The following is a 23,516-nucleotide window of genomic DNA, read 5'->3' on the forward strand; positions in this document are numbered from 1 at the left end:
GGATTTGAGAATGTCTGAATTAATTAAGCATAAAAGCAAGAGTGACATCAGTAAACCTTGTCATCTAACTGGAGATATGTTGAAACATATCAAGTCAAATGAGTTGACGTTGAAAGCTCTACGTACTGCCGTCTATAGCTTACGAAACATAACAACTTTAGAACTTGACGATCATAATGCGATTAAACGTGATTATGTAGATTTACTGCTAAACGCAATGCCGCAGCTAGAAAAATTGTCTTTTTGTAATTACACTTCTTGTAGGTACACATCTAGTTTGTACAACGATCCATATACGGTTTCGACTGATCAGTTAATTTTATCAATTAGTCAACTTAATTTGAAGCGTCTTTATATGCGTAATAACACAATTGTGAACGACGTATTGTTAGAGGAGCTAGCTAAATGTACAGAGTTGGAGTATCTGGATATTAGCCACAAAAGAGTGTACAGAAATTGGCCTAAGAAGTACAGCGCGCGCGGCGTGGCAGCGCTATGTCGCAGGTCGCTCTCTGTCACGACGCTTTGCTTGGGCTATGTTCAAAGCTTCACAAGTATAACTTTAGCACTCTTCGTTCGGGATTTTCCTGTTGTTCAGGAGCTCGAGAAGCTGGGCTGCTGCGTGGAGATAACGCCGCAGTGGCTCGAGAAAACCTCTCTCGCCTCACAAACTCAAATGCATCCACTCGAGTTGAGTGTGAGAAGTCCAAACTTATTTAATCCGTGCGTGTCAGTGTTGGCCAAAACGGATCAGTTTTGCAATCTTAAAATTGTGTTAAGTACAGATGTGCACACCGAGCAGCAATTTGCTGGTCTGAGCTAGTTTTTGCGCTTTCTATATCTACCACAAAAAATCTCAAGGTTTTTAAACTAAATAACATTTATGCCTTATCTCAAAGATCGTTTTAAGTATCTCTTCTATCAGATGTTCTCGTCTAATACCTATGAGTCTTAGGTAATTCTTGCTCCTTCCTCATCTACTTCTAAATTTTATAACAACTCTGTTACCTGTCGGGCTGTTTGGTTATGGAATGCCTTGCCAGTCGAAATAAGAGTAGCTAAATCTCTTCCTATTTTTAAAAATCAGCTACATTATCTGTCTTTAAGTTGCCACTTTATATATTGTGTATTTATATTGTATTTTTGTTTATGCATTAAAGTTGTATTTTAGTTTCGATGTTATCAACGATACAATCAACTTTAGATAGGCCTAACCTGCCGACGTAATGGTAAGTTTTCAAAATAACGACATTTTGAAGGTTCGTTCCCGATTCGCCGGATTCTTGTTTCGCTACATTCTTGTCTCGTTGGATTCGTGTTATCGGGTGTAAATTCGGCGAAACAGGAATCCGGCAAAACAAGAATCCGGCGAATCGGGAACTAACCATTTTGAAATGGAAAATGCTAGTGATTATCATATAGTAAACGTTACAATAAAAGGGTTATGGAGAACCCTTTCAACTGTTATCGGGCGCTCTAATATTTTACTAGCATTATATCAAGAAAATCTCAATTTCAAACTGTCTCACTAAACAATATTAGCCACCAATATCCGGGTAAGGGTATGTGCCCCGGATATTCCGTATATCCGGTGGTGTTATGCGTTTTATGGCCTATTTATATTTGCCCGGGTTGCCGCGGATAAAAATCATTTTCCTCTAACTAGTCGAGGATTAGGCTCATAACCGTAAAAAAAGGCCCTTGTTTATTTTGTTATGTCTTTTAATTTGAACTGGGATTACGTTGCTTGAAAAGGCTATACAAACCTTATAAGGAATCGAATTCATAGTAATATTTACAAAAAAATAACTCAAATGCTATTGAAACCGCTATTTCTGTAGGCGCTGATTTTTGTTAAATGTTTTTGGACCCGTGTCGTGGACAATAATTACGTTATACGTTAATTATAAGATGTATTGTTTTGAAAAGATGTGTCCCGCCGAGTTTGTTGCCGTTTCATAATAGGATACCCTCCTCCAATTGAGGGGGATTTAAATCTTCTCGGGGCAGAGGTGTAGGGTTAGAGCCGGCGTAGCTTTATTTGACGTTGTAATATGCCTACTTGAATAATAAACTTTCTTTATCTCTTTTACATAAGTATGTACCACTAAAGAGTGGTACTTCTATTTTTTACAAGACCTTTTGATAATAATAAATTAGGCCAAATTGTGTTTTTTTGAATAACAAATTATAACCAGCTTTGAAATGAATGTTGAGTATGATACCTTTGGGTATGGCGTTTTACACGGTTTTTAACTTGACCTAATCATTTCTTTGCTATTTTGCCAGATAATCAGATATTGTGATGGTTCAGTTAGATTGAGAAATTCTCACTAGATGGCTGGATCAAGGGTCCTACCTCTCTCTGCGGGCTTGACCACCAGCAGCTTGTGGCGGCAACCTAAGTTTGGTTTTTTATAATGTGTTTTTAAGTATTTTGTATTGTATTTTTATATCCATATTCCATATTATAAAATAACCTATCTTAAGAAGAAATATAAATAATATTCTCAGAAAGAATGAGCTCGTCTTCAGTACATCACTTAAATAAAATATTTTCTCATCATTTGAAAACAAAAATCGACGATAACAAGACGCTTGAAAGATGCCCTTTTACGAGTGGCCGCGGGGAAAGCGACTTATGGTGTAATAAAGTAAATTGGAGTCTCCTCCATCGTCTGCCGTTTATCCCCGGCCTACCCTGGCGTGGAGATTTTTTGAAAATTAGAAGTAACGTACGGGGAGCTAGGGAAGGGAAGCGAATATAAAATACCCTAAATAACAACAACAGCCTAAGAGCAGCTATAAAAAGTAATGAAATAAATCAATTTGTATTTTGTATAAAATTTATCAAGATATAATAAGTTGGGATGACTTTTACTAAGTTTTTTTTTAATGGGGATAGGGTGACCAGTCGCTTTTTAGGGTTCCGTACCCAAAGGGTAAAAACGGGACCCTATTACTAAGACTGCGCTGTCCGTCTGTCTGTCTGTCACCAGGCTGTATCTCATGAACCGTGATAGCTAGACAGTTGAAATTTTCACAGATGATGTATTTCTGTTGCCGCTATAACAACAAATACTAAAAACAGAATAATATAAATATTTAAATGGGGCTCCCATACAACAAACGTGATTTTTTTGCTGTTTTTTTCGTAAAGTACGGAACCCTTCGTGCGCGAGTCCGACTCGCACTTGGCCGGTTTTTTATTCTCTTATGTACAGTCACACTCCGCAATTGTTATGCTATTTAGGGTCCTAACTAAGATGGTTGTTCTGTTGGACACATTTGCGCTATGTGTGTCCAATTTAGTCAGAACCCTAATAGGCCCTAAGTGTCTCAATAATCACGGAGTGACTGTACTAGAAACAATTTATATTTGTGGTATTTTCTATAAAAAGGGACCTTACTGTCGATGGCGCTTACGCCATTATTAACGATGCTCCGATATAAATACAATGCCGCGCGACGCTGTGCGGCGTAAGCGCCATCGACTACGACAATAAGGTCCCTTTTCATAGAAAATGCCCCATTTTAACTTATAAAGGTACGGTGCGGTGATTCAGAATACACTAGCAGTAGGTACTAACTACATCAGTATTGCGGCGCGACATTACTACCGAATTGCTGCCGCAAAAGTAAAAAATACAGGCAGCAACATCGATTTTGACGTTTGCGACAGCAATGCAGTCGGCAGTAATGTCGCGCTGCAATACTGCAGCAGTAATGCTAGTAAAACCGTGTAGTCCGAATACGAACGCTACCTTAAGGGCCCTCCACACTCATGCGCTAATCAGCGATACGGCTTCGCGCCGCGATTCGCGCATGAGTGTGGAGGGCCCTTTAAAGCGAGCGGTTGTATCATGCTATCAAAGATAAATTATAACTCCGTAATAGATGGATACACACCGTGCCTCGAAAATGAAGAAAATTTGATTCTCGAACAGATGGCGCCACTACCTTTGGCCTACTCTCGTTTAGATGGCGTTGGCGTTCTTGATTTACGAGGCACGTTTTTTACTTAGACATCCATCTATTACGGAGTTATGATTTGATGCTATAAAAGCAGCGTTGAACGCGTCCGATCAACGGAATGTAGGAAAAATAACAATGCGTTTATCGCTGCGTTTACCGCGTATAACAATGTATGGTCATTAGATTATCTGATGTAAAATGGGTGTGCGGTAAGCTCATCGCGTTTAACGCTGCGTTTATCGCATAAAACAACCGCGCGTTTAGGCTACCAACGCTCTTAATAACAAACAATATGAAAATGTTAAAAAAGCTTTAATTACCGGCGTTGTTGTCTAAGATACAAAGCAACACGGAGCTTGCATAATAATGAACCGTACTTTCTACCCTGTTTCTACCACAAAGATTTATCTTACCGCGGGCTCTACAGGCGGTTATGACCTTATCGTACTAAAGAGTACACGTAGAGAACCACCACGTGCAATAATAGTAATTTAGGGTTCCGTCTGTTGCCTGCAGGTACAGATGATGTAAAAATTGGTACTTTTCATTTATCATGTTCTGAAAGTGACTCATTGTTTATCTGGGGATTTTCAGAAAAATAGTAGATTGTGTCACAAGGGAGCAAAATGACATATTTACGGCGAGGGCGTACATTAAATTCTGAACGAAGCGAAGGATTCTATAATTGAATTTTTTCCTTTTATTTCCATCTATGATGCGGACTTAAAGTTGAGATTGAGAGTCTATTTTTAGGGTTCCATACCCAAAGGGTAAAAAACGGGACCCTATTACTAAGACTCCGCTGTCCGTCCGGCTGTATCTCATGAACCGTGATAGCTAGACAGTTGAAATTTTCACAGATGATGTATTTCTGTTGCCGTTATAACAACAAATACTAAAAACAGAATAAAATAAATATTTAAGTGGGGCTGCCATACAACAAACGTCTTTTTTTGCCGTTTTTTTCCGTAATGGTACAGAACCTGTCTCAGAATCTGTCAGAATCTGTCAGAATCTGTCATCAAACAAAATAAAAAAATATAATAAATGGCAAATTTCGTTAACTCGTAGCTAGTAATAAAATTGTAATCTTGTGTTGTATTGTTATGATTGTTATTGTAATTGTACCTATTTGATTTCAAATTCTAAATTGAAAATTGTGCTTGTTATTTTCCAAATTCTAAATTATGCTTGTTATTATTACTCAATGTTATTGTTAAATTCAACTTTAAATTCAAAATATCTAATAATTGTACTTTTTTTCGGAGCAAAGGAATTTTGTATTAACTATAAGTGGAAACTCTTTTGGCCTATGTTCTTACCATATCTTTTACCTTATTGTATTATTATGTGCTGTATGTTTCCCAAATAAATAAATAAATAAATAAAAGAACCCTTCGTGCGCGAGACCGACTCGCACTTGGCCGGTTTTTTGTAATCTGTCTCTTGCTCGAGAATGAGAAAATATTAGCACTGGAAGTTAAACAACAACTTTGCCCCCATATAAAGCAAGTAAGTCAGTTTTCTAATTTGGCCCTTTAGCGTGTAATCCTTTCACCGTCAGGAAAACTCCTACATATTTACCTTAACTGTAATAAAAATTACGAATCCAATTCCTTTGAGTGTAATGTGACGACAACTTCCTATGATTAATATAACGCTGAAAGAAAGTCTCACACTTCCCTTTAACCTAAATTAGACCTTATCTCTCAGGAAACATGGCTTATTTTCTTAAAGAAAACAAAGTACAGGGCAGCACTCAAAAGTTAGTCGGTGAAGAAAAATGTAAGTTTGCATGGAGTTGGTACTTAGCGACGTCGCGTGACGAATGACAAATGGGACCACTTTGACCCGAGTGCGGCCCTGGCGAAAAGTTCGCAGGAATAAATCAAGATATAGAAGTCTGTAGGTAAAGAAGTTTAAATAAGAGATTAGAATTTGATGTGATTTTAATAATTTTCAAGTTTAACAAGTTAAGATCCTGGGTGTTTTTTCCGCCGCTAGAAAGTGCACTCCGTGGTCCTTAACGGTCAAGCAGATATCATCGCATTCTCACGCCGTCGCTCCGGTTTTTTGAGCGACATTGTAGCGACACGACACACGACAGTATCCCGGTCGCACGTCGGAGCGACATGCGAATCGGATGCAGTGTGCCATGCGCCTTAATCCGTCGGGTAAATCCCTAAATATAAATAATACAACAAATCAAACAATCAGAACTGTATGGAAAGCCCAATACCTAACTTCTACTACTACTAACTTAATAAAAAACAAAACCAGCCAAGTGCGAGTCGGACTCGGACCGAGGGTTCCGTACTTTTTAGTATTTGTTGTTATAGCGGCAAGGGAAATACATCATCTGTGAAAATTTCAACTATCATGGTTCATGAGATACAGCCTGGTGACAGACAGACAGACGGACGGCGGAGTCTTAGTAATAGAGTCCCGTTGGGTACGGAACCCTAAAAAACAATTTCCAAAGAGTATATACAGCGTGTAAATCAATACAGGCGATAAATTAAACCAGATATAGAATTTATGCGTGTAATTCATGGGTCTCTATTGTTTCCCATATAATAAGTCATAATGTTTTCTTTGTAGGGTTAATAATGATAGGGTTAATATTGTATAATTTTAATTTTGAAATTGTAATTATGTTATTTTATATTTTTCATTTTTTATTTTCTATTTTTCTTTTTGTAATTTTTGTAATGTGTTAAAATATGGGTTTGTAAGACCTGAAATAAATGTTTTTTATTTTTTTATTTTTGTCCACATTTTCGTTAGTCATAATTTGGTTTTTCTTAGAAACGTGTAATTTTTCAGGATTGCCATAAAACAAGCCTAACCTAACCTATCTATAGGATAACCCAAGGAAAATCCTGAAAAGTTAACGATTTCAGAATTATGACTAATGATAATATGACAATCATTACATTATGACTTAATAATTATTTCAAACAAAGGGACCCCTGTAAATCATTAATCGCAAAAAAAAATACTGGAATTAAAAGTACAATTAATTGTAGGTAAGCATCATACTTATACCTTGTTATAATATAATAATGTTCCGAATAACTACAGCTTATTGCTCAATTTATAGAAATTAACAATTACAACTCATCCTTTTCGTTATTAACTTTAAACTTATCTATTATTGTCTGAATGATAACTTCCAGTGCCTCTTTTTGTTTCTTGTAATCCTCTTTTTCTACTTCTTGATTATCATTAAGCCACGTCACGGCATTATCAAGCACTTCCTCAACTTGTTTTTTATCCACATCACTCATATTAAGCTTTATTATATTATTTTTTGTAGAAAATACATAACTTTCAAGCTCGTTTCTCGCCTCGACTTTCTCTTTTACCTTTCTGTCATCATTAGCAAACTTCTCGGCATCTTTAATCATACTCTCAATATCACTAGGACTTAGTCTGTTCTGATCATTCGTAATGATAATCTTCTCTTTAACTCCGGTTCCTTTATCCTCAGCTGACACATGTAAAATACCGTTAACGTCTAACTCAAAGGTAACTTCTATTTGTGGTTCGCCTCTTGGAGCTGCTGTAATGCCTGATAGGTCAAACTTTCCAAGCAAATTATTATCTTTAGTCATAGATCGTTCTCCTTCGTAGATTTTTATAGTAACAGTTTCCTGATTATCGCTTGTAGTAGAAAATGTTTGCGATTTCTTTGTAGGTATGACGGTGTTTCGAGGAATGAGCTTAGTCATGACACCTCCTACAGTTTCGATGCCCAATGTTAAAGGGTTGATGTCTAAAATCACCATTGCCTTATTATCTTCACCACTGATTATGTTAGCTTGAACTGCTGCACCGTATGCTACTGCTTCATCGGGATTCACACCTCTAGAAGGTTCTTTATTGAAATACTCTTTCACTAATTGCTGCACTTTCGGAATCCTAGTCGACCCACCCACAAGAACGATTTCGTCGATATCTTTCACGCTCATTTCAGCATCTTCTAAAACTTTAATTACTGGTTTTAAAGTTGATTTGAATAAATCCATATTTAGCTCTTCAAACTTAGCTCTGGTCAGGGTTTCTGAGAAATCCTCGCCTTGGAAGAACGACTCGATCTCAATTTTCACTTGTTGCTTGGAAGAAAGAGCGCGCTTTGCTTTCTCGACTTCTCGCCTCAGTTTCTGAACTGCGCGACTATTTGTCATTATATCTTTCCCTTTCTTTTTATACAACTTAAGAAAATACTCCATAACACGTTGATCAAAGTCCTCTCCTCCTAAATGGGTATCTCCATTTGTAGAAACTACTTCAAAAACTCCATTGTCTATAGTAAGTAGTGACACATCAAAGGTTCCGCCTCCTAGATCAAAAACTAAAACATTTTTTTCTCCCTCTTTCACGTCGAGACCGTATGCGATAGCTGCTGCAGTAGGTTCATTAATGATCCTTAAGATATTCAAGCCAGCTATTTTGCCAGCGTCTTTAGTGGCCTGTCGCTGAGCGTCGTTGAAGTAAGCCGGCACAGTGACTACAGCAGCAGTCACATTTGTACCAAGATATTCTTCAGCAATGTCTTTCATCTTCTTTAACACCATAGCGGAAAGCTCTTCAGGAGCAAACACTTTATCACCTTCACCGATGTTAATTGACACATGTGGTTTATTATTCTTCTCTATAACTTTGAATGGAAAGAATTTCATATTGTCTTTCAAGCCACGGTCATTCCAGTCCCTGCCAATGAGTCTTTTGACGTCAAAAACGGTGTTCTCCGGATTGTTAGTAGCTTGGTTCTTAGCAGCATCGCCTACTAATCTCTCTCCGTTGTTAAACGCCACATAAGATGGGGTAATACGATTGCCCTGTTCATTGGGTATAATTTGGACATGACCATTTGTATACACGGCAACACATGAATAAGTTGTGCCCAGATCTATACCGATGACTGGTCCATATTTCTTATCCTCTTTGGCAAACGCTGCCGCGATTAAAATAATTATTACAATGCTTTTCATATTCAATTGTCCAGTTTTCTTTATAACGTCTTTCACTGACTTGGGATTAACAAATAAAAAATAGTCTTGTCTATTTCACTTTGCAATTACACTGAATTATTGCTTGCGAAATTGCGAGTAGCAACGTGGGTTTACTGTAGTACTTTCACATTCATTAATTTTGATAATTTATGAACATTGTCACTATCTCGAGGCACTTCAAAATTAACCTGAGTTTTTAATAGGTTTTTTTTTTCAATAAATTCGTGCGAAGTTCTGTAGGGTTGTGAGCTTTCAGATTTCGCAACTGCTAATATGAGGGCTAGTATTTCGCGTGGTGCGCTGTGATTGGTCGACGAAGTGCTTCGTGAGTGGTGACGTGGCAAAGACATTGTGAGATATTGGACCACGATCTATTGTGTAATTAAAAAATTGTGGTGTAATATCTATTAGTTAGATTGCTTAGTTACATATAAATATCTGGGAGACCGAGCTTTGCTCGGAAATCATATAAAAACTCAACAATGCGCGTTTTCTCAGAGATAAGACCTAGCTAGAACGATTTTTCGCCCCCGAAAACCCCCATATAGCAAATTTCATTGAAATCGTTAGAGCTGTTTCCGAGATCCCCGAAATATATATAGATAGATAGATATATACAAGAATTACTCGTTTAAAGGTATAATATATGCTGTAAATTAAATAAATTATCACTTGTAATTTTAATAAGTTGTACAGTTGTTACTATTTTAATCCGTCAATATCATACATTAAGTGGGGAAGTGTAATCCACGAAATACGTTAGTGTAGTCTAAGGAATTCTCCATACCGTTGCTTTGGATTTACAGTACTTATTAGCTATACGAGTTTACTGAATGCTGTTTTAATTAGGAAAATAATTATATAGTACAGCGCAGTGATTGTGGTTCAGCGTCGGGAGTCTCTGCTTCATCTCGTTACAATCATTTTGGAATTTTCGAATCTGCTGAAAAAAAATATATTATTTTTATATCTGCCTTTCTATCGCTCGAATATGCAAGTGCGTTAGAGAGTTAGATAAGAAAACTTAGTTTTCACATCACCAATTCGAAAAAAGGATTTTTCTTCCCTGCTAGGCGGGATCAAAGTGGCACTTTTCTTCCCTGCTAGGAGGGATCAAAGTAACACTTTTCTGTTCTAGGACACTATTTTTCCAGTTTTTGCACGTTATTTTTTTAGCTTATAATATTTTTTAACATCATAATTACCTCATAGGTGATGTGTAAAGCAGTATGTGTCACATGGCAGCAAAATTATTTCCATCTCGGGCGAAGCACACTTGAATCCCTCACTACGCTCAGGATTCTACTTTAGAATCCCTCGCTACTCTCGGGAATCTATTATAGAATCCTTCGCTTCGTTTAGCAACTGTCATTTTGCTCCCTTGTGACACAATCTACTATTTTCGCGATAGGCACTCAGGTTTAGGTATAGCAACTAGCTTACAATGGCAGCGAAGGAATATGTGGTTAAATTTAGCAATAAAAAACCATCTGCAGTTAAAATATTTATTGATTAGCCGAACTGATACAACGGAACATAACACAACGCGACTACAATAGAACAATTATCCTAGTCGTTAAGCTCCCTCCACACTCGTGCGCGAATCGCGGCGCGAAGCCGCAAACGCGAGTGTGGAGTATAGTTCGCTAATCAGCGAAATCGACTCCACACTCGCGTTCGCCGCCTCCGCCGCGTAGTCTGGAGCGAGCTTAACGTATATAAAAAATAAAAACTTACGTGTGCTAGCAAAGAGAATATAAAATCACTATGTTATGATACGAAACAGTTTTAACATCACTGAATAAACCGGTGTGCAATAAGGATTTTTCCATCTGAAATTCCAATAGAAATTCTGATAAAAAGGTCGTTCTCTTCTCTGGAAAGCCACGTATACCATTAGGGCACACTGTTAACTGACAGAACAAAGTGGATGAATGTCACTATTTATCTTCTGCAATCTATACATATAAATGCAAGTGTCCTGACTGACTCACTGACTGATTCATCAACGCAGAGCCGAAACTACGAAAGATAGAAAGTTAAAATTTGCACACCGGTTGCATTTATAAAGTGTACAAGAGATAAGATGCGATTTTGAGGTTAAAAGGGGATGAAAGTTTATATGGGGTTCAAGTTTTATTTTGAGCTAGGAATTGGAACCTTGGGTAAAGTAAAAGATATATTATCAAAAAACAAGAAAACTAATTTCAGTGTTTTTGAAAATTCATCCCCTAAGGTGGTGAAAAAGGGGTTGAAAATTTGTATGGAGATAATTTTTTTTAAATGGTGTTAAAAAGGGGTTCATAGTTTGAATCTATTACAAATGCTTTGAAACTTTTTAGTAAGGCATAAAAACCATAAAAATGTATGTGTCAGATATTTAAAACAAGGGCTTTAACAGTGAGCCAGTTTACTTCTCGTGTGTTGAAACACTCGCGGATAAAATACAACTTTGCACCCTTGTATAAGAAATAACTATTAACATCTTAAAACATTCATAACATTATAATATTCAGACATTGGTTATTCTGCTGTCTATAACTGCGCAATGCCGTACAAATATTTTAGCACCTACGTAGACATTAAACTACCATATTGGGGTGCCATTCCAGAGTGCAGTCAGCAGAAATGACAAAGCGGGGTGTCCAAAAAGATTGACATACGTGCTTATTCTCTTAACAATACAAAGTTATATTGTGATCATTTTGACCACTTCGTGATCGCCCGCTCAGGCACGTCTGTTGCTGACTATACTTATGGCGACTTGAAACTTAACTAATCTTATTGGGTAAATGCTCAATGCTCAAAGTATTCTTTTTTTGAGCCGCTGAGATGGGATGAAAACGAAAACGATATAATTTGAATCAACACTGTAGCGGCGCGCCCCTAGCGTTTACCGTTGTTGTAGGAGAGGCCCCGCAGCGGCGCTTTGATGTTGGCCGCCGCTTGCTGCTGGTTCTGGTAGGCGAGCGGGTGGATTTTGAAGCCGTATAGTCTGCAACAGAAACAAGATTATAGACCGTCACGAGCGTGCACAATCACCGATCGCCTTCATTTGTGGCGTCAACGTCGACCGCGCACGCTCCTGACGCTCTGAGCGTGCGTTTCGCAGCCTTCAGGTTAGTTACTATAGGCCTATTACCGTTGAACTGAGACGGTTAGTAACAAGTTTTCACGGTCAGCTAAGCACTGGTTGAAGGCTTGGTAGTATAAAGCTGATTTGTAATTTGCTAAGTAAGTAAAAATACATAAACTAATTAATAACAACAACAACATAAATTAATTATTGCCTACGGGTACAGTTCAACAACGCCTTCAGGGTGCTGTTGCGTCTGCCGCGCTTCTGCAGCGCGTCAGGCATGTTCGCGGACGCGCAGGTAGACGGTTTCTTTGCCACAATAAGAAAGCGCGCCGCCTCGACGCGTCGCAGAGTGCTTGACAGTAGCAACAGTATCCTGAGTGTGATAGCGGGTAGGCTCGATAGTCGCTATATGCAGCACTGGTCGAGCCTGCATCGTTCCCTAGCTAAGTATGTATTGTAGTTGTAGATATATATCTAGTAAGTTAAGTAATAACTATTACTTATTCTGTGGTAATAATTAATTGTATCTAACATAGTTTTAAGTTCCTGCATGTTCGACTAACCTGTTATGGATTTCTGTGGTCCGAAATAAATGAATTTTTTTTTATAGTCCCCAAAATAACCTGCCGTATCCTAAACCACCACCAAACCACCACGTAACTTCTTTACCAACCGGCTGAGATAGGGTAAAGGCACCAGTAGCCAGCCTTTTTACGAAATTTCTATGCTCAAGATCGTTTCATTTGCTTACTAATTGACCTATAAGAATTATTAGTGTTAACTGTTCTATAATTTCATATAAAGTTTAAGTTTTGAAAATGTGATGAGCAATGCAATGAAAAAAGTTCACACCTGCCATGCAGCTAGCGGTGGCCATTTGTCAGACATTATTGTCCATTTGTAATTGGCAGCCCTAAATAATATATTTTAAGGCAATACTTAATAATCTAGGCCTTTGCCCAGCAGTGGGACACTTAAACGGGCTATAAAAAAAAGAAATACTTATTGTTCATATTTCATATACTAAAAATTAAAAACAAGTAACTGTCAAATTTTTTTTTTGGGATACTGTTATTGCTGACTGTACTTCTTCTCATTTGCATGTCTATCGAGTACTTCTTGAGACCTTTCTCATGAGCCTAAACTTGACGTGTTTGTGTTTTTCCATCGATGAGTTCCTTTGGCTACCTACCGGCTGCATCATCAGAACACCTCGATGTTAGCATATTATTGCATTGTCACCGGAATTACGACAGTACTCCAAATTTCAACTGAATCAGATACCGGGAAGTGGTTTAAATTTTAGTTACAAGGTTTGAAGCCATATATATACGCATTGAAACTAAATAAAAATGTGTAATAAAGTGTGAGCTTCTATTTTGTCCTAAGACTATGACTAGAAAGCTAAGCCTTGTGGATGACTTTATGGACTCTAAATTAAGACTGTGTGTAAGAGATATTAGCTAACCTCGGCACGAACTGCACGGTGGCCTTCTTGGGCCGGAACTCGGGGTGCACCATGAACACCATGTGCGGGAAGCCGGTTCCGAAGTACGCGCCGTCGGTGTGGTGGTGGCGCGACGACTTCGGCGTGTACACGTCCATGCACTTGGGGCAGTACACCTTCACCATGGCCTCGCCGGGCACGTCGGACAGACCTGCTCGCAAAGTTTACATTTAGAACCAAACATTGATAAATATACCCCGGGGTTTTGGGTGCGGGAATGTTGGAATACTTACCAAAAAATTAAACTATGTACCAGGGTGGACACGCTATACATCGAAAATCAATTGCGTTTCTATGTGTGAACGGCACGTCTGTACACGCGTCATGCGTCATTGTGTGAGTAAGTTGCTTAAAAACAACACCACACAGTACTGAGCGGCCGGCAAACGGCCGTCAATCTGCTGTCGCGGGCGAGGTAATTCGAATCGGGGCGGGACGGTGCGTGGCCGTTCTGTATGATAATACTATTACTTATTCTGTGACTATACAGAATATAATCGTTCAAGTCTGGAAGAGAGTTACCGCGTAGAGAAATAGCGTTTGTTTTTATGTAAATATAAAGGCATAAATTGACAGTGACTATTGGATAGAAATTGATGTGATCTGATCGCTCATCGCCCCGCTGCCGTGCAGACTGGCTCAAGAACCTGTGGCGGGATCATGGTCGCATTTTTATCACTTGTCATGTCATATGTCACTTTTGCACTGATACTTGTTATGACAGGTGATAAAAAACCGACCATCTTAGCCCTACTGATGGTAAGAGTAGTTTGACATCTTTTATCGAATATCAATTCATTGTAATAGATTTCAATGCTCAATTTGTTCAAATGATCAATTTGTCTACCCCGAAATTTCATTTGGACTAATGTAGAGATAACCATTTTATGAAACAAATAAAATAAATTGGCTCTGACGATTTTACATGTATGCTTATATTTTTTTTCAGAAATCATGCAGAAATATTTATTGTGTAAACTGTGTAGGTACAAGAAGTATAACTAGGTACATTTTTTGATGAGTATCAACAGTTTTACCCTTTCGGGCATACAAATTATTTTATCTTAAACTAAGTTTTTATATTTAATCTTAAACAAAATTTTAATATATGCAGGGTTCAATCAAATCAATCAATCAAATATATTTATTTGTATAAATAAGGGTTTTGTTTTTATTATGCTTATTTATTTTCTCATTTTTTGTAATTCTCAGATTCATAGAAACATGATAATACTTATTACTTACCAAGTGGCAGCATAGGGTGAGTCTCACAGTAAACTCTGGGACAGTGTCCGAAGTCCCCGGATTGGTATTTTTCTAACATCTGACCAATACCCCTGTTGGCAACACATGAATACATGCGTATTATCTGCATGGTTCCCACACAAATATATATTGTGCAACATGGGGCGTTAGTTAAATATTGTTGTATAGTTAAATCGCGACGGCTTGCCGGAGCAATTTATAGACTCGTTTTGCAATATTATTACGCCCCGAGTTACACACAATGTTTTTCATCACACTTGCGATACAAAAATGAAGTGTAAAGACAAAAATCTGTTAATTATAATAGTAGAAACTTCATAACTCCATAGGGAAAACGCTTTTTCCCCTCACTAGCTCGGAAAGCCGTCTATTATCCTTTAAAACAAGCGGGGAAAAACGCATTTTATCCACTAGTGGGGAAAGTAATTTGACCTTGGATGGAGCGTGTTTAAGTAGCTTGACAGATAACAAAACGTAAAACGCTCATAATAATGGTTCGTTCGATATTAATTATCATTAAATAAATGGTTTGAGAATCTAATAAAAAATACCAAATTTAGCTTTATTTAATAATTTTAAGTCATAAACCTTAAAATTCCATAAAAAACGTTTGATTATTTATAATGATGTTAAATATAATTCTGAACGCACAAGTTGAGTCGATGCAATTTCAAAACGCATCGTTGACATTTCATACGTCAGAACAGAAATGTCAACATTGTCAACGAAATTTTTATTGTTCTTCTCACCGACTCACGAAAAAATCAGAATTTCTAGTGTTTTCTGTTATAATATCGTAAAAAAAATAGTGATTCCAGTGATGAAGATGATCTAACGCCTGTGGATGTTGCACTTTCCTCGCTATAGTGAGGGGAAAAGTTTTGTGTTACACACGGGTGCAAATGTATTTTACTTCTCGTGTGTTGAAACACTCGCTACGCTCAGGATTCTATTTTAGAACCACTCGCTTCGCTCGTGGTTCAACTATAGAATCCTTTCGCTTGCTCATGTTTCAATTCCACACTCGCGGGTAAAATACAACTTTGCACCCTTGTATAACAAATAACTATTTCTAGTTCTCGCTAAGCCTGCATGCAATTCCACATTTACTGAGCGAGTGTGATGAAAACATATTTTTTTGTGTTCTGATTAATTATAATTACATTAAATATAATCTAATTAGTCTAATTACGCATTAATTAGTATCAACTATCAATGTATAACCAGGCCCCATTGGCCTAAACGCAAGTAGCAACTGCATACAAACTCGCAATAAACACTAATCATTGAGTATTTTATTATAGGGTATTTGACTGTATTTATAATAAATTATTTTACACCATGCATTAAATAAAGCACCAGAAGATTAATATTGAACCGTAGACAGCAGTTATTTTAAGACACAAATTCTATTTAAAACCCGTATAAAACTATAAAGAGTAGGTAATTTGATTGTGACGTCACATGCTAATCATCAATCATCATCATCAAGTCAGCCGATAGACGTCCACTGCTGGACATAGGCCTCCCCCAAGGCTCGCCACTCCGACCGATCCTGTGCCGCTCGCAACCACCGAATTCCCGCGACCTTCACCAGGTCGTCGCTCCATCTTGTTCGAGGCCTATCGGCAGTTCGTCTAATGCTAATGTTACATGCTAATGTGTCATATAAATTCAAGGGCCTGACACACTTTGATAGAGAAAGATAGTCTTATTGCGATTCCTATAAGAGGAAAGAGAAAATAGTGCCATGCTTTGTCCTTATCACCGACCGGGTGGCATCATAGGTAGGCGGTCGCTCGGTGGCGCGTCTATAATAGACCTGTACCAATAACTTCTGAGGTTATAAGAATATTAATGTTGCTTATTTTTTATATATAGTTTCCAGACCATATACTAAACCTAAAAATAATATTTTGTGTCATCCTAGGTATTTGCTTAGGTAGAAATTTAGGTATTTCTTTTTTCAATCAGCATTCTGTAAAAAAAATATTCGAGACGAAATTCTTTGTTTCCCTGTAAAGGCAAAGTGGCTTCCGACGTACACACGCATTTTGTGTCATTTTCATCCACGGGTATAATGGCATTTAATAAATACCTAATATTGATCCTAAAACGCCTAAAAAAATATTAGAGTCGGTAAGTGAAGTGTTGTACTTTACAGAACATTGTTATATGTTATTCAAACAAATCTGTGTCAAATTCATCCACCGCTTTTATTTAAAAAAAAAATTTTTCTAATTAACACCCTGTATCTGCCACAAAAAAAAATTCATATTATTAAGTTTACGTCTACAATATTATAATACCACATTGAGACATCATTCATAATTTGGGTCACTTTGATCCACGGTTTTTTTACTATCTGGCAAAATAAAACTCAATTGAGCAAGAAGGGCGTGCACGGGGAAGGGTACCTACGCGGGTGGGGTGCTTATTATACTTGCCGCAATATCAGCTGGCGACTGAGATCTTAATACTATCTCCTTTACCCTTGTTAAGACCAACCAAGAGATGGCATTATGAGCTGTCTCGCCACTTAGTTTTGCGATACAGTGTATTTATTTCATTCGGAGGCATAATTACATTGTCTTATCAATCTTACCGTAGTAGGTATATAAATATAATTAAAAATAAACTGTAGGCTGCACTCCTCATACTGACCAACATTTGTGACGTTCCTAATCAAAAGGTACCACTTTCTCTGACAGGTTATTTGTATAAAGATATAATCAAATTTCGTCTTTATGGTAAACGACAAAGTGGTACCTACCTTTTGATTGAGAATGTCACAACAGCGACTTAAAAATTACTTTTGTTTCGATTTTTAGTAGACTTTTTAAGTTTATTTTAAGACGCAATTTATTGTGATTTTTGTTATGTTTAAGCGTGGCAAGCAACATTAATTACATTGATGATGATGTTCATTAAATACAATATTTTTTCATACTATACTGAACTGTCACCCTATACATGAGAATGAACAGCGCCCTCTTGACAATGATCATATATTACTGGTCAGGCTTTAATATGTGTCATAATTTAGTAAAGTCCCCTTTGTGGATTCTAAGTTTCCGAGTTACAGCAGTTTAGTGAAAGCGTTTTTTTTTAAATATAAATTAAGGGTTGAATAAAGAGGAAAGAAAATTTGATTATTTTTGCGCTACGACGCACGGTTTAGGAGATACAGCCCTATAAAGTTTTTTTTATTGTTTTTTTCTTTTTTTCTTTTTTACATTGTGTTTTTTGTATATTACTTTGGGGTTTCATAAAGGGGACCGAAAAGTTGATTATTTTTGCGCTACGACGCACGGTTTAGGAGATACAGCCCTATATAGATTTTTTTCTTTTTCTTTTTTACGTTTCTAAATCTTAATTAAGGGCTTCTTAAGGGGAACGAAAATTTGATTATTTTTCGCTACCATGCACGGTTTAGGAGATACATCCCTAAAGTTTTTTTTTGTTTTTTTTTTTTTTCTTTTTTTTTGTCATTGCGTTTTTTGTTATTACTTTGGGGTTTCATAAAAGGGAACGAAAATTTTATTATTTTTGCGCTACGACGCACGGTTTAGGAGATACAGCCCTAAAATGATTTTTTTCTCTTTCTTTTTTGCGTTTTTAAATCTTAATTAGGGGCTTCTTAAAGGGGAACGGATATTGATTATTTTTGCGCTACGATGCACGGTTTAGGAGATACAGCCCTATAAAGTTTTTTGTTATTATTTTTTTCTTTCTTTTTCTTGTGTTTTTGTATATTATTTTGGGGCTTCATAAAGGGGAACGAAAATTTTATTATTTTTGCGCTACGACGCATGGTTTAGGAGATACAGCCCTATAAAGATTTTTTTTTAAATTTTGCGTTTTTTTAAATATAAATTATGGGTTGCATAAAGGGGAACGAAAATTTTATTGTTTTTGCGGTACCACGCACGGTTTAGGAGATACAGCTCTATAAAGTTTTTTTTCCTGGTTTTTTTTTGTTTTTTTTTTAAGTATTAATTACGGGTTTCTTAAAGGGGTTTTTTAAATTATTTTTGCGCTACGACGCATGGTTTAAGAGATACAGCCCTATAATGTTTTTTTTTTTTTAATTTTGCGTTTTTTTTTAAATATAAATTATGGGTTGCATAAAGGGGAACGAAAATTTTATTGTTTTTGCGGTACCACGCACGGTTTAGGAGATACAGCTCTATAAAGTTTTTTTTCCTGGTTTTTTTTTAAAGTATTAATTACGGGTTTCTTAAAGGGGTTTTTTTTTTATTATTTTTGCGCCACCACGCACGGTTTAGGAGATATTATATCTATATATATATAGCTATAATAGCTCTATAAAGTTTTTTTCCTGGTTTTTTTTAAAGTTTTAATTAAGGGTTTCTTAAGGGGAACGAAAATTTGATTATTTTTGTGCTACGATGCACGGTTTAGGAGATGCAGCCCTATAAAGATTATTTCCTCTTTTTTTTCTTTTTTGCGTTTTTAAATCTTAATTAGGGGCTTCTTAAAGGGGAGCGAAAATTTGATTATTTTTGCGCTACGATGCACGATATAGGAGATACAGCTAATACAGCCCTATAAAGATTTTGTTTCTTTTTTTTCATTGTATTTTTCATGTATTACTTTTGGGTTACATAAAGGGGAACGAAAATTTTATTATTTTTGCGCTACGACGCATGGTTTAGGAGATACAGTCCTATATACTTTTTTACAATGCATGTGCTCGAAAAGTGCGTTTCCTACGGAGCCATATCGTGCGGAAAGTACTGCTTTTCCGCACAAGTGCTTTTTGTTTTCAATTTTTTTTACCGTACATATGGTGCTACTTTCTTGCACTAGTGCGGAAAAGTGCACTTACCGTGCATATGTCGAAAGTTTAAAGGGCCATATGTACTGTAAAACGTACGATACACGTGCGAATAGGTAATTCGCAACTCGTGTCGATTTAAAACACTCCTTTTAATAATTAAACTTATTTGCCATGACATGTTTTTTTATTTACTCGCACAATGCATAGTAAAACATTGTATGATACACGTGCGTAAAGATGATGCATAAATAGCAATTTTTTTTTATCAAAGAATGAAAGAAAGTCACGGTATTAATAACCAAATTTTACTTTATTGGTACCTTTTCCCTATCACTGTCACAAATGTATGTGGCGTTCACGTAAACGCGATATTTTTAAGATTTCCCTGCGCAATGTTGCCAGCTCGCTCGCAAATCAAACATGTACTTACAGTTCTTTTGCATAATGGTGACATTGTACAATATCTATGAGTTTTAAATAGGTAAAACATAATTCGACGCATTCTTTGCTTGCTTGTTGCTTGTTGTTGTGTTGTTTGCGTAACTTCTTTGAATAAGTTGCGTTAATTTGGCGCACAGGCGAAGTAAACATGCGTTGCGTACGGCAAGGTCACGCCGCGGCCCCACCCTGCACGGCCTCCGTTGCCCATTCAGACCGCCCGCTAGCTTCGTTTGAACGCAAATAATATTTTTGTAATATTTGTTTATGCAGTGGATGCAAGTGTCACAAATTCATACATCTTATTTATCCCGCATTTCAAATTAATAAGATGTAAACTCTAATATCTTTAATATTTTTTTGTAACGGTGACAGCCTGTTACAACAAAATCATCAAATATCTTATGAAGCTATGCCTTAATAAGACACAAAATCATTTAATGGACCTATTTAAACGATTAAATTCGACCTAAGTAATTTTTTTTAACTCTAATTTTTTTTTGTGTCATTTAGAATATTATGACATAGTATCAGATTGCAGTGGACGTAATTGACACAAACTATGTTTTCACACTAAAAACACTATCCTAAATGCAACACAGTTACATGTTTTCTCTCGAATATTTTTTTCTCCAAGATAATTCAAAATAAAAAATAATTACCACAAAATAACAAATTACTAGAAAAGCAAATTATATATATGACACAAAACAAAATGTAAGATTTACATCTTAACAAAGTATTCATAAGCGAAAACAGAATTGACTTTAATATTTTTATAACCTAGGGGTCAAAATATAGCCAGCGGTACAGGTCTATAACTACTTGTATATACTATGTCTATTATGTATATAAATTCCATAGTAGCAAAATCCATTTGAGATTTCGAAAAAAGAAACTGATTTGACTAGTAGCCAAATACCCTATTAAACATTATAAATTGAGATTGATGGATGGAATCAACACACAAAATTAGGGCAATAGGTATATAACTAACCTGTTGGTCAATATGTAGCGGGCGTGTATCAGTCCATACAGTATCTCAGAAGCTTGCTCCACGAGGTCAGACTGGTTGGGATTATCATCCAATTCATCATCTGTAGAACCAACCATCAATGTAACAGCATCAACTTACATTTGACATTAGTCAATAGTGTTGTGAATAAAACCACAGTTCAGTCTTTACCTCCAATCTTGAGGTAATGAAACTTATGAATTTAACATAAATTTTTTGAGTCAGACCAAGCTAACGTTGTTTTTCTATTGCTGCTTTAAGATAGGTACATTTATAAAAATAAAATTAATTAAAAATTAAACAGTGCTCTCATACATGAAACGTAATTTTATGGCGTTTCTATGCCCGCGCATAACAATCGGTATATCTCTAGAACCGTAATATGTAGACACATGAAATTTCCGCAGATTGTGTATTACTTAGTATATATGTATAAAATAGCCTCTATAATAAAAAGTAATAAACGTATACTTAATAACGTTAATAATTTGTTTTTTAACACAAACCAAATATATAAATAAACACCAATTTTGTATTTTCAAGTAATTTAGTAACTGAGATATCGGTAAAATACTTATCTAGTTGAATTGCCTGACCCCAAATATGTATATTTAGACACCAAGTTTGTGATTCTAAGTGACTTAGAACTCGAGATATTTTAACTATAATTCAAAATGGCCGACATAAAATTTAATATGGCCGACGGTGGAGTTGATGGACCTAACAAGTGCCTGGAAAAAAATTGGTGGTTTTGTCCAGCGTGTCCACATTAACGATAATTTGTTCGAGCATTCTGCCCCACTAAATTAAATGAAAACAATATCACGCACTGTAATGATGATAATTTTCTAAGAAAATTACACAGTGAAAATTAATAAAAAACGCTAATTGCAGTGTGCTCATGATTTTTAGTACATTTTTCAAGTTGATACAAAAACTCATTTTGAAATCGCATTACACTGAATAATAAAATGACTGCAAGTAGGCAAAAATAAAGTAGGGTCTTACCAGGCTCAAGGTCCAAGATCATGTCCAGGGCTTGTCTGTAGTGCGGCACTTGTTCGTTCAGCCCCGTCAGATTAAATTTATCATTAATAAAATCCTCGTCCACCTAAAATAGAACAACGATCAAGAAGGACATTAATCATTATCTTTGTGCATTGATGCACTCGGTTTTCCATGTTCGATTTACTCACCTCGCAAAAGAATTCGTTCCCCCGCAGCCCGCAAAACCATGAAATCCATGATACCTCCTCCGAGCTACTCATTTTTCTGGAACACACAAATATTCACTAATTTGGTTGTCACAGTTTCTTGCATACAAAACCAACGCCTGGCTGGCCACACTTCATCAAATTCGCATTCCTAAGATTACAACGATGACTTACAATTAGCGTTAAATAGTTCACTATTTGACGCTAATTTCAAGTTTAATCTATAACGCAGTGTTTCTGGCAGGACTTACTTGGTCGTATTTGGCGGTTTATAACGAGTTAAACAGGGAATTAAAGTCGAGAAACCTCACCTTTTGGTACCTTGATTAGCCACACTTGACGATCTCCTCAGAATAAGACAATTTCATTCATTCACTAGTGATGCGGATATCCAGCTTTGTCTATGATCGTTCACAGATAAAGTTGGAAGGACACTAAAGTAAAATCGTTGACACCATTGATGCCAAAATAAAGTAATGCATTATTCTACTACCCTATATTTTCTAGCAAATTTTCAAAATGGCATAGTTTACTAGACTTATAATGACCGGGATATGGACTGTGATTACCTTTTGTATTGTTTTCGAATTCCCGATATTTTGACGCAGTTACATGTATCTTGTTCACGGGTAACTGGTCAAAGTTGTTTAGACCGCGCTCGGTCTACCCTCATTCTTAGGCGTCGGCTGCGTTCGCTTTCAACGCTACCATCGGTCGCATTCACACTTGTTGGTCTGGTCGCGTTCACACTCGTTGGTCTGAATGGTCTGTCCAAGCCAAGCACACTAGATACCACGCCACGTTGCGAACTAGTTTAGGCCGCGACTTAGTGCAATATTTTAAGTACAGTAACGACAACTTGCACGTGTGATAAACATCAATTGGGGGAACAGCTAATTAATTAATTTAATTCATGTAACCCTACAATAAATCAGTAGGGGAAAGTCTCCTAACGCCGGACGGAACCTAGTGCCGGACACGTACTATCGCGGCAATTAACAACGCGAGAAATTCAAGGATAAAATAAGACGTTAAGAGGGGGCTAACGCAAAATTGTAGTTTTATTAGGGTTCCGTACCCAAAGGGTAAAAACTGGACCCTATTACTAAGACTCCGCTGTCCGTCCGTCTATCCGTCTGTCACCAGGCTGTATCCCATGAACCGTGATAGCTAGCCAGTTGAAATTTTCACAGATGA

The 23,516-nt window shown here is 36.8% G+C and overlaps 3 protein-coding genes across 4 annotated transcripts in view; 1 reads left to right on the forward strand and 2 right to left on the reverse strand.

Moving 5' to 3' along the window:
* LOC134741942 (brahma-associated protein of 60 kDa) overlaps positions 1-23,516 on the forward strand; it is a 389,674-nt gene that overhangs the window by 164,906 nt on the left and 201,252 nt on the right. The gene's annotated exons all lie outside the window — the stretch shown is intronic.
* Positions 7,089-9,027, reverse strand: LOC134742291 (endoplasmic reticulum chaperone BiP-like). Its single transcript, XM_063675341.1, has one exon. The coding sequence runs from the start codon at positions 8,970-8,972 to the stop codon at positions 7,089-7,091; it is 1,884 nt and encodes a 627-aa protein (XP_063531411.1). The 5' UTR covers positions 8,973-9,027.
* On the reverse strand, positions 11,282-22,765 carry LOC134741922 (casein kinase II subunit beta-like). 2 transcript variants are annotated; one of them, XM_063674789.1, is made up of 7 exons: positions 22,631-22,765; positions 22,302-22,377; positions 22,114-22,216; positions 21,088-21,187; positions 14,828-14,919; positions 13,544-13,733; positions 11,282-11,988 (listed from the first exon to the last, which is right to left on the reverse strand). In XM_063674789.1, exons 2-7 carry the CDS (start codon positions 22,371-22,373, stop codon positions 11,880-11,882), a joined length of 666 nt encoding a protein of 221 aa, XP_063530859.1. In that variant the 5' UTR covers positions 22,374-22,377; positions 22,631-22,765; the 3' UTR covers positions 11,282-11,879. The 2 variants fall into 2 exon arrangements, with proteins under 2 accessions (XP_063530859.1, XP_063530860.1); XM_063674790.1 differs by lacking the exon at positions 22,631-22,765 and adding an exon at positions 22,571-22,618.

The sequence above is a fragment of the Cydia strobilella genome, chromosome 6 (genome assembly GCF_947568885.1).
Source record: "Cydia strobilella chromosome 6, ilCydStro3.1, whole genome shotgun sequence".
NCBI classification, from domain to species: Eukaryota; Metazoa; Arthropoda; class Insecta; order Lepidoptera; family Tortricidae; genus Cydia; species Cydia strobilella.

Bases quoted from the DNA above. Each gene is read 5' to 3' on its own strand.
- LOC134741922 (XM_063674789.1), bottom strand. From the start codon at position 22,373: ATGAGTAGCTCGGAGGAGGTATCATGGATTTCATGGTTTTGCGGGCTG. The intron at 22,217-22,301 runs GTGAGTAAATCG...GTTCTATTTTAG, and splicing joins GGAACGAATTCTTTTGCGAG to GTGGACGAGGATTTTATTAA. The intron at 14,920-21,087 runs GTTAGTTATATA...TGTTGCCAACAG, and splicing joins CGCTACATATTGACCAACAG to GGGTATTGGTCAGATGTTAG.
- LOC134742291 (XM_063675341.1), bottom strand. From the start codon at position 8,972: ATGAAAAGCATTGTAATAATTATTTTAATCGCGGCAGCGTTTGCCAAA.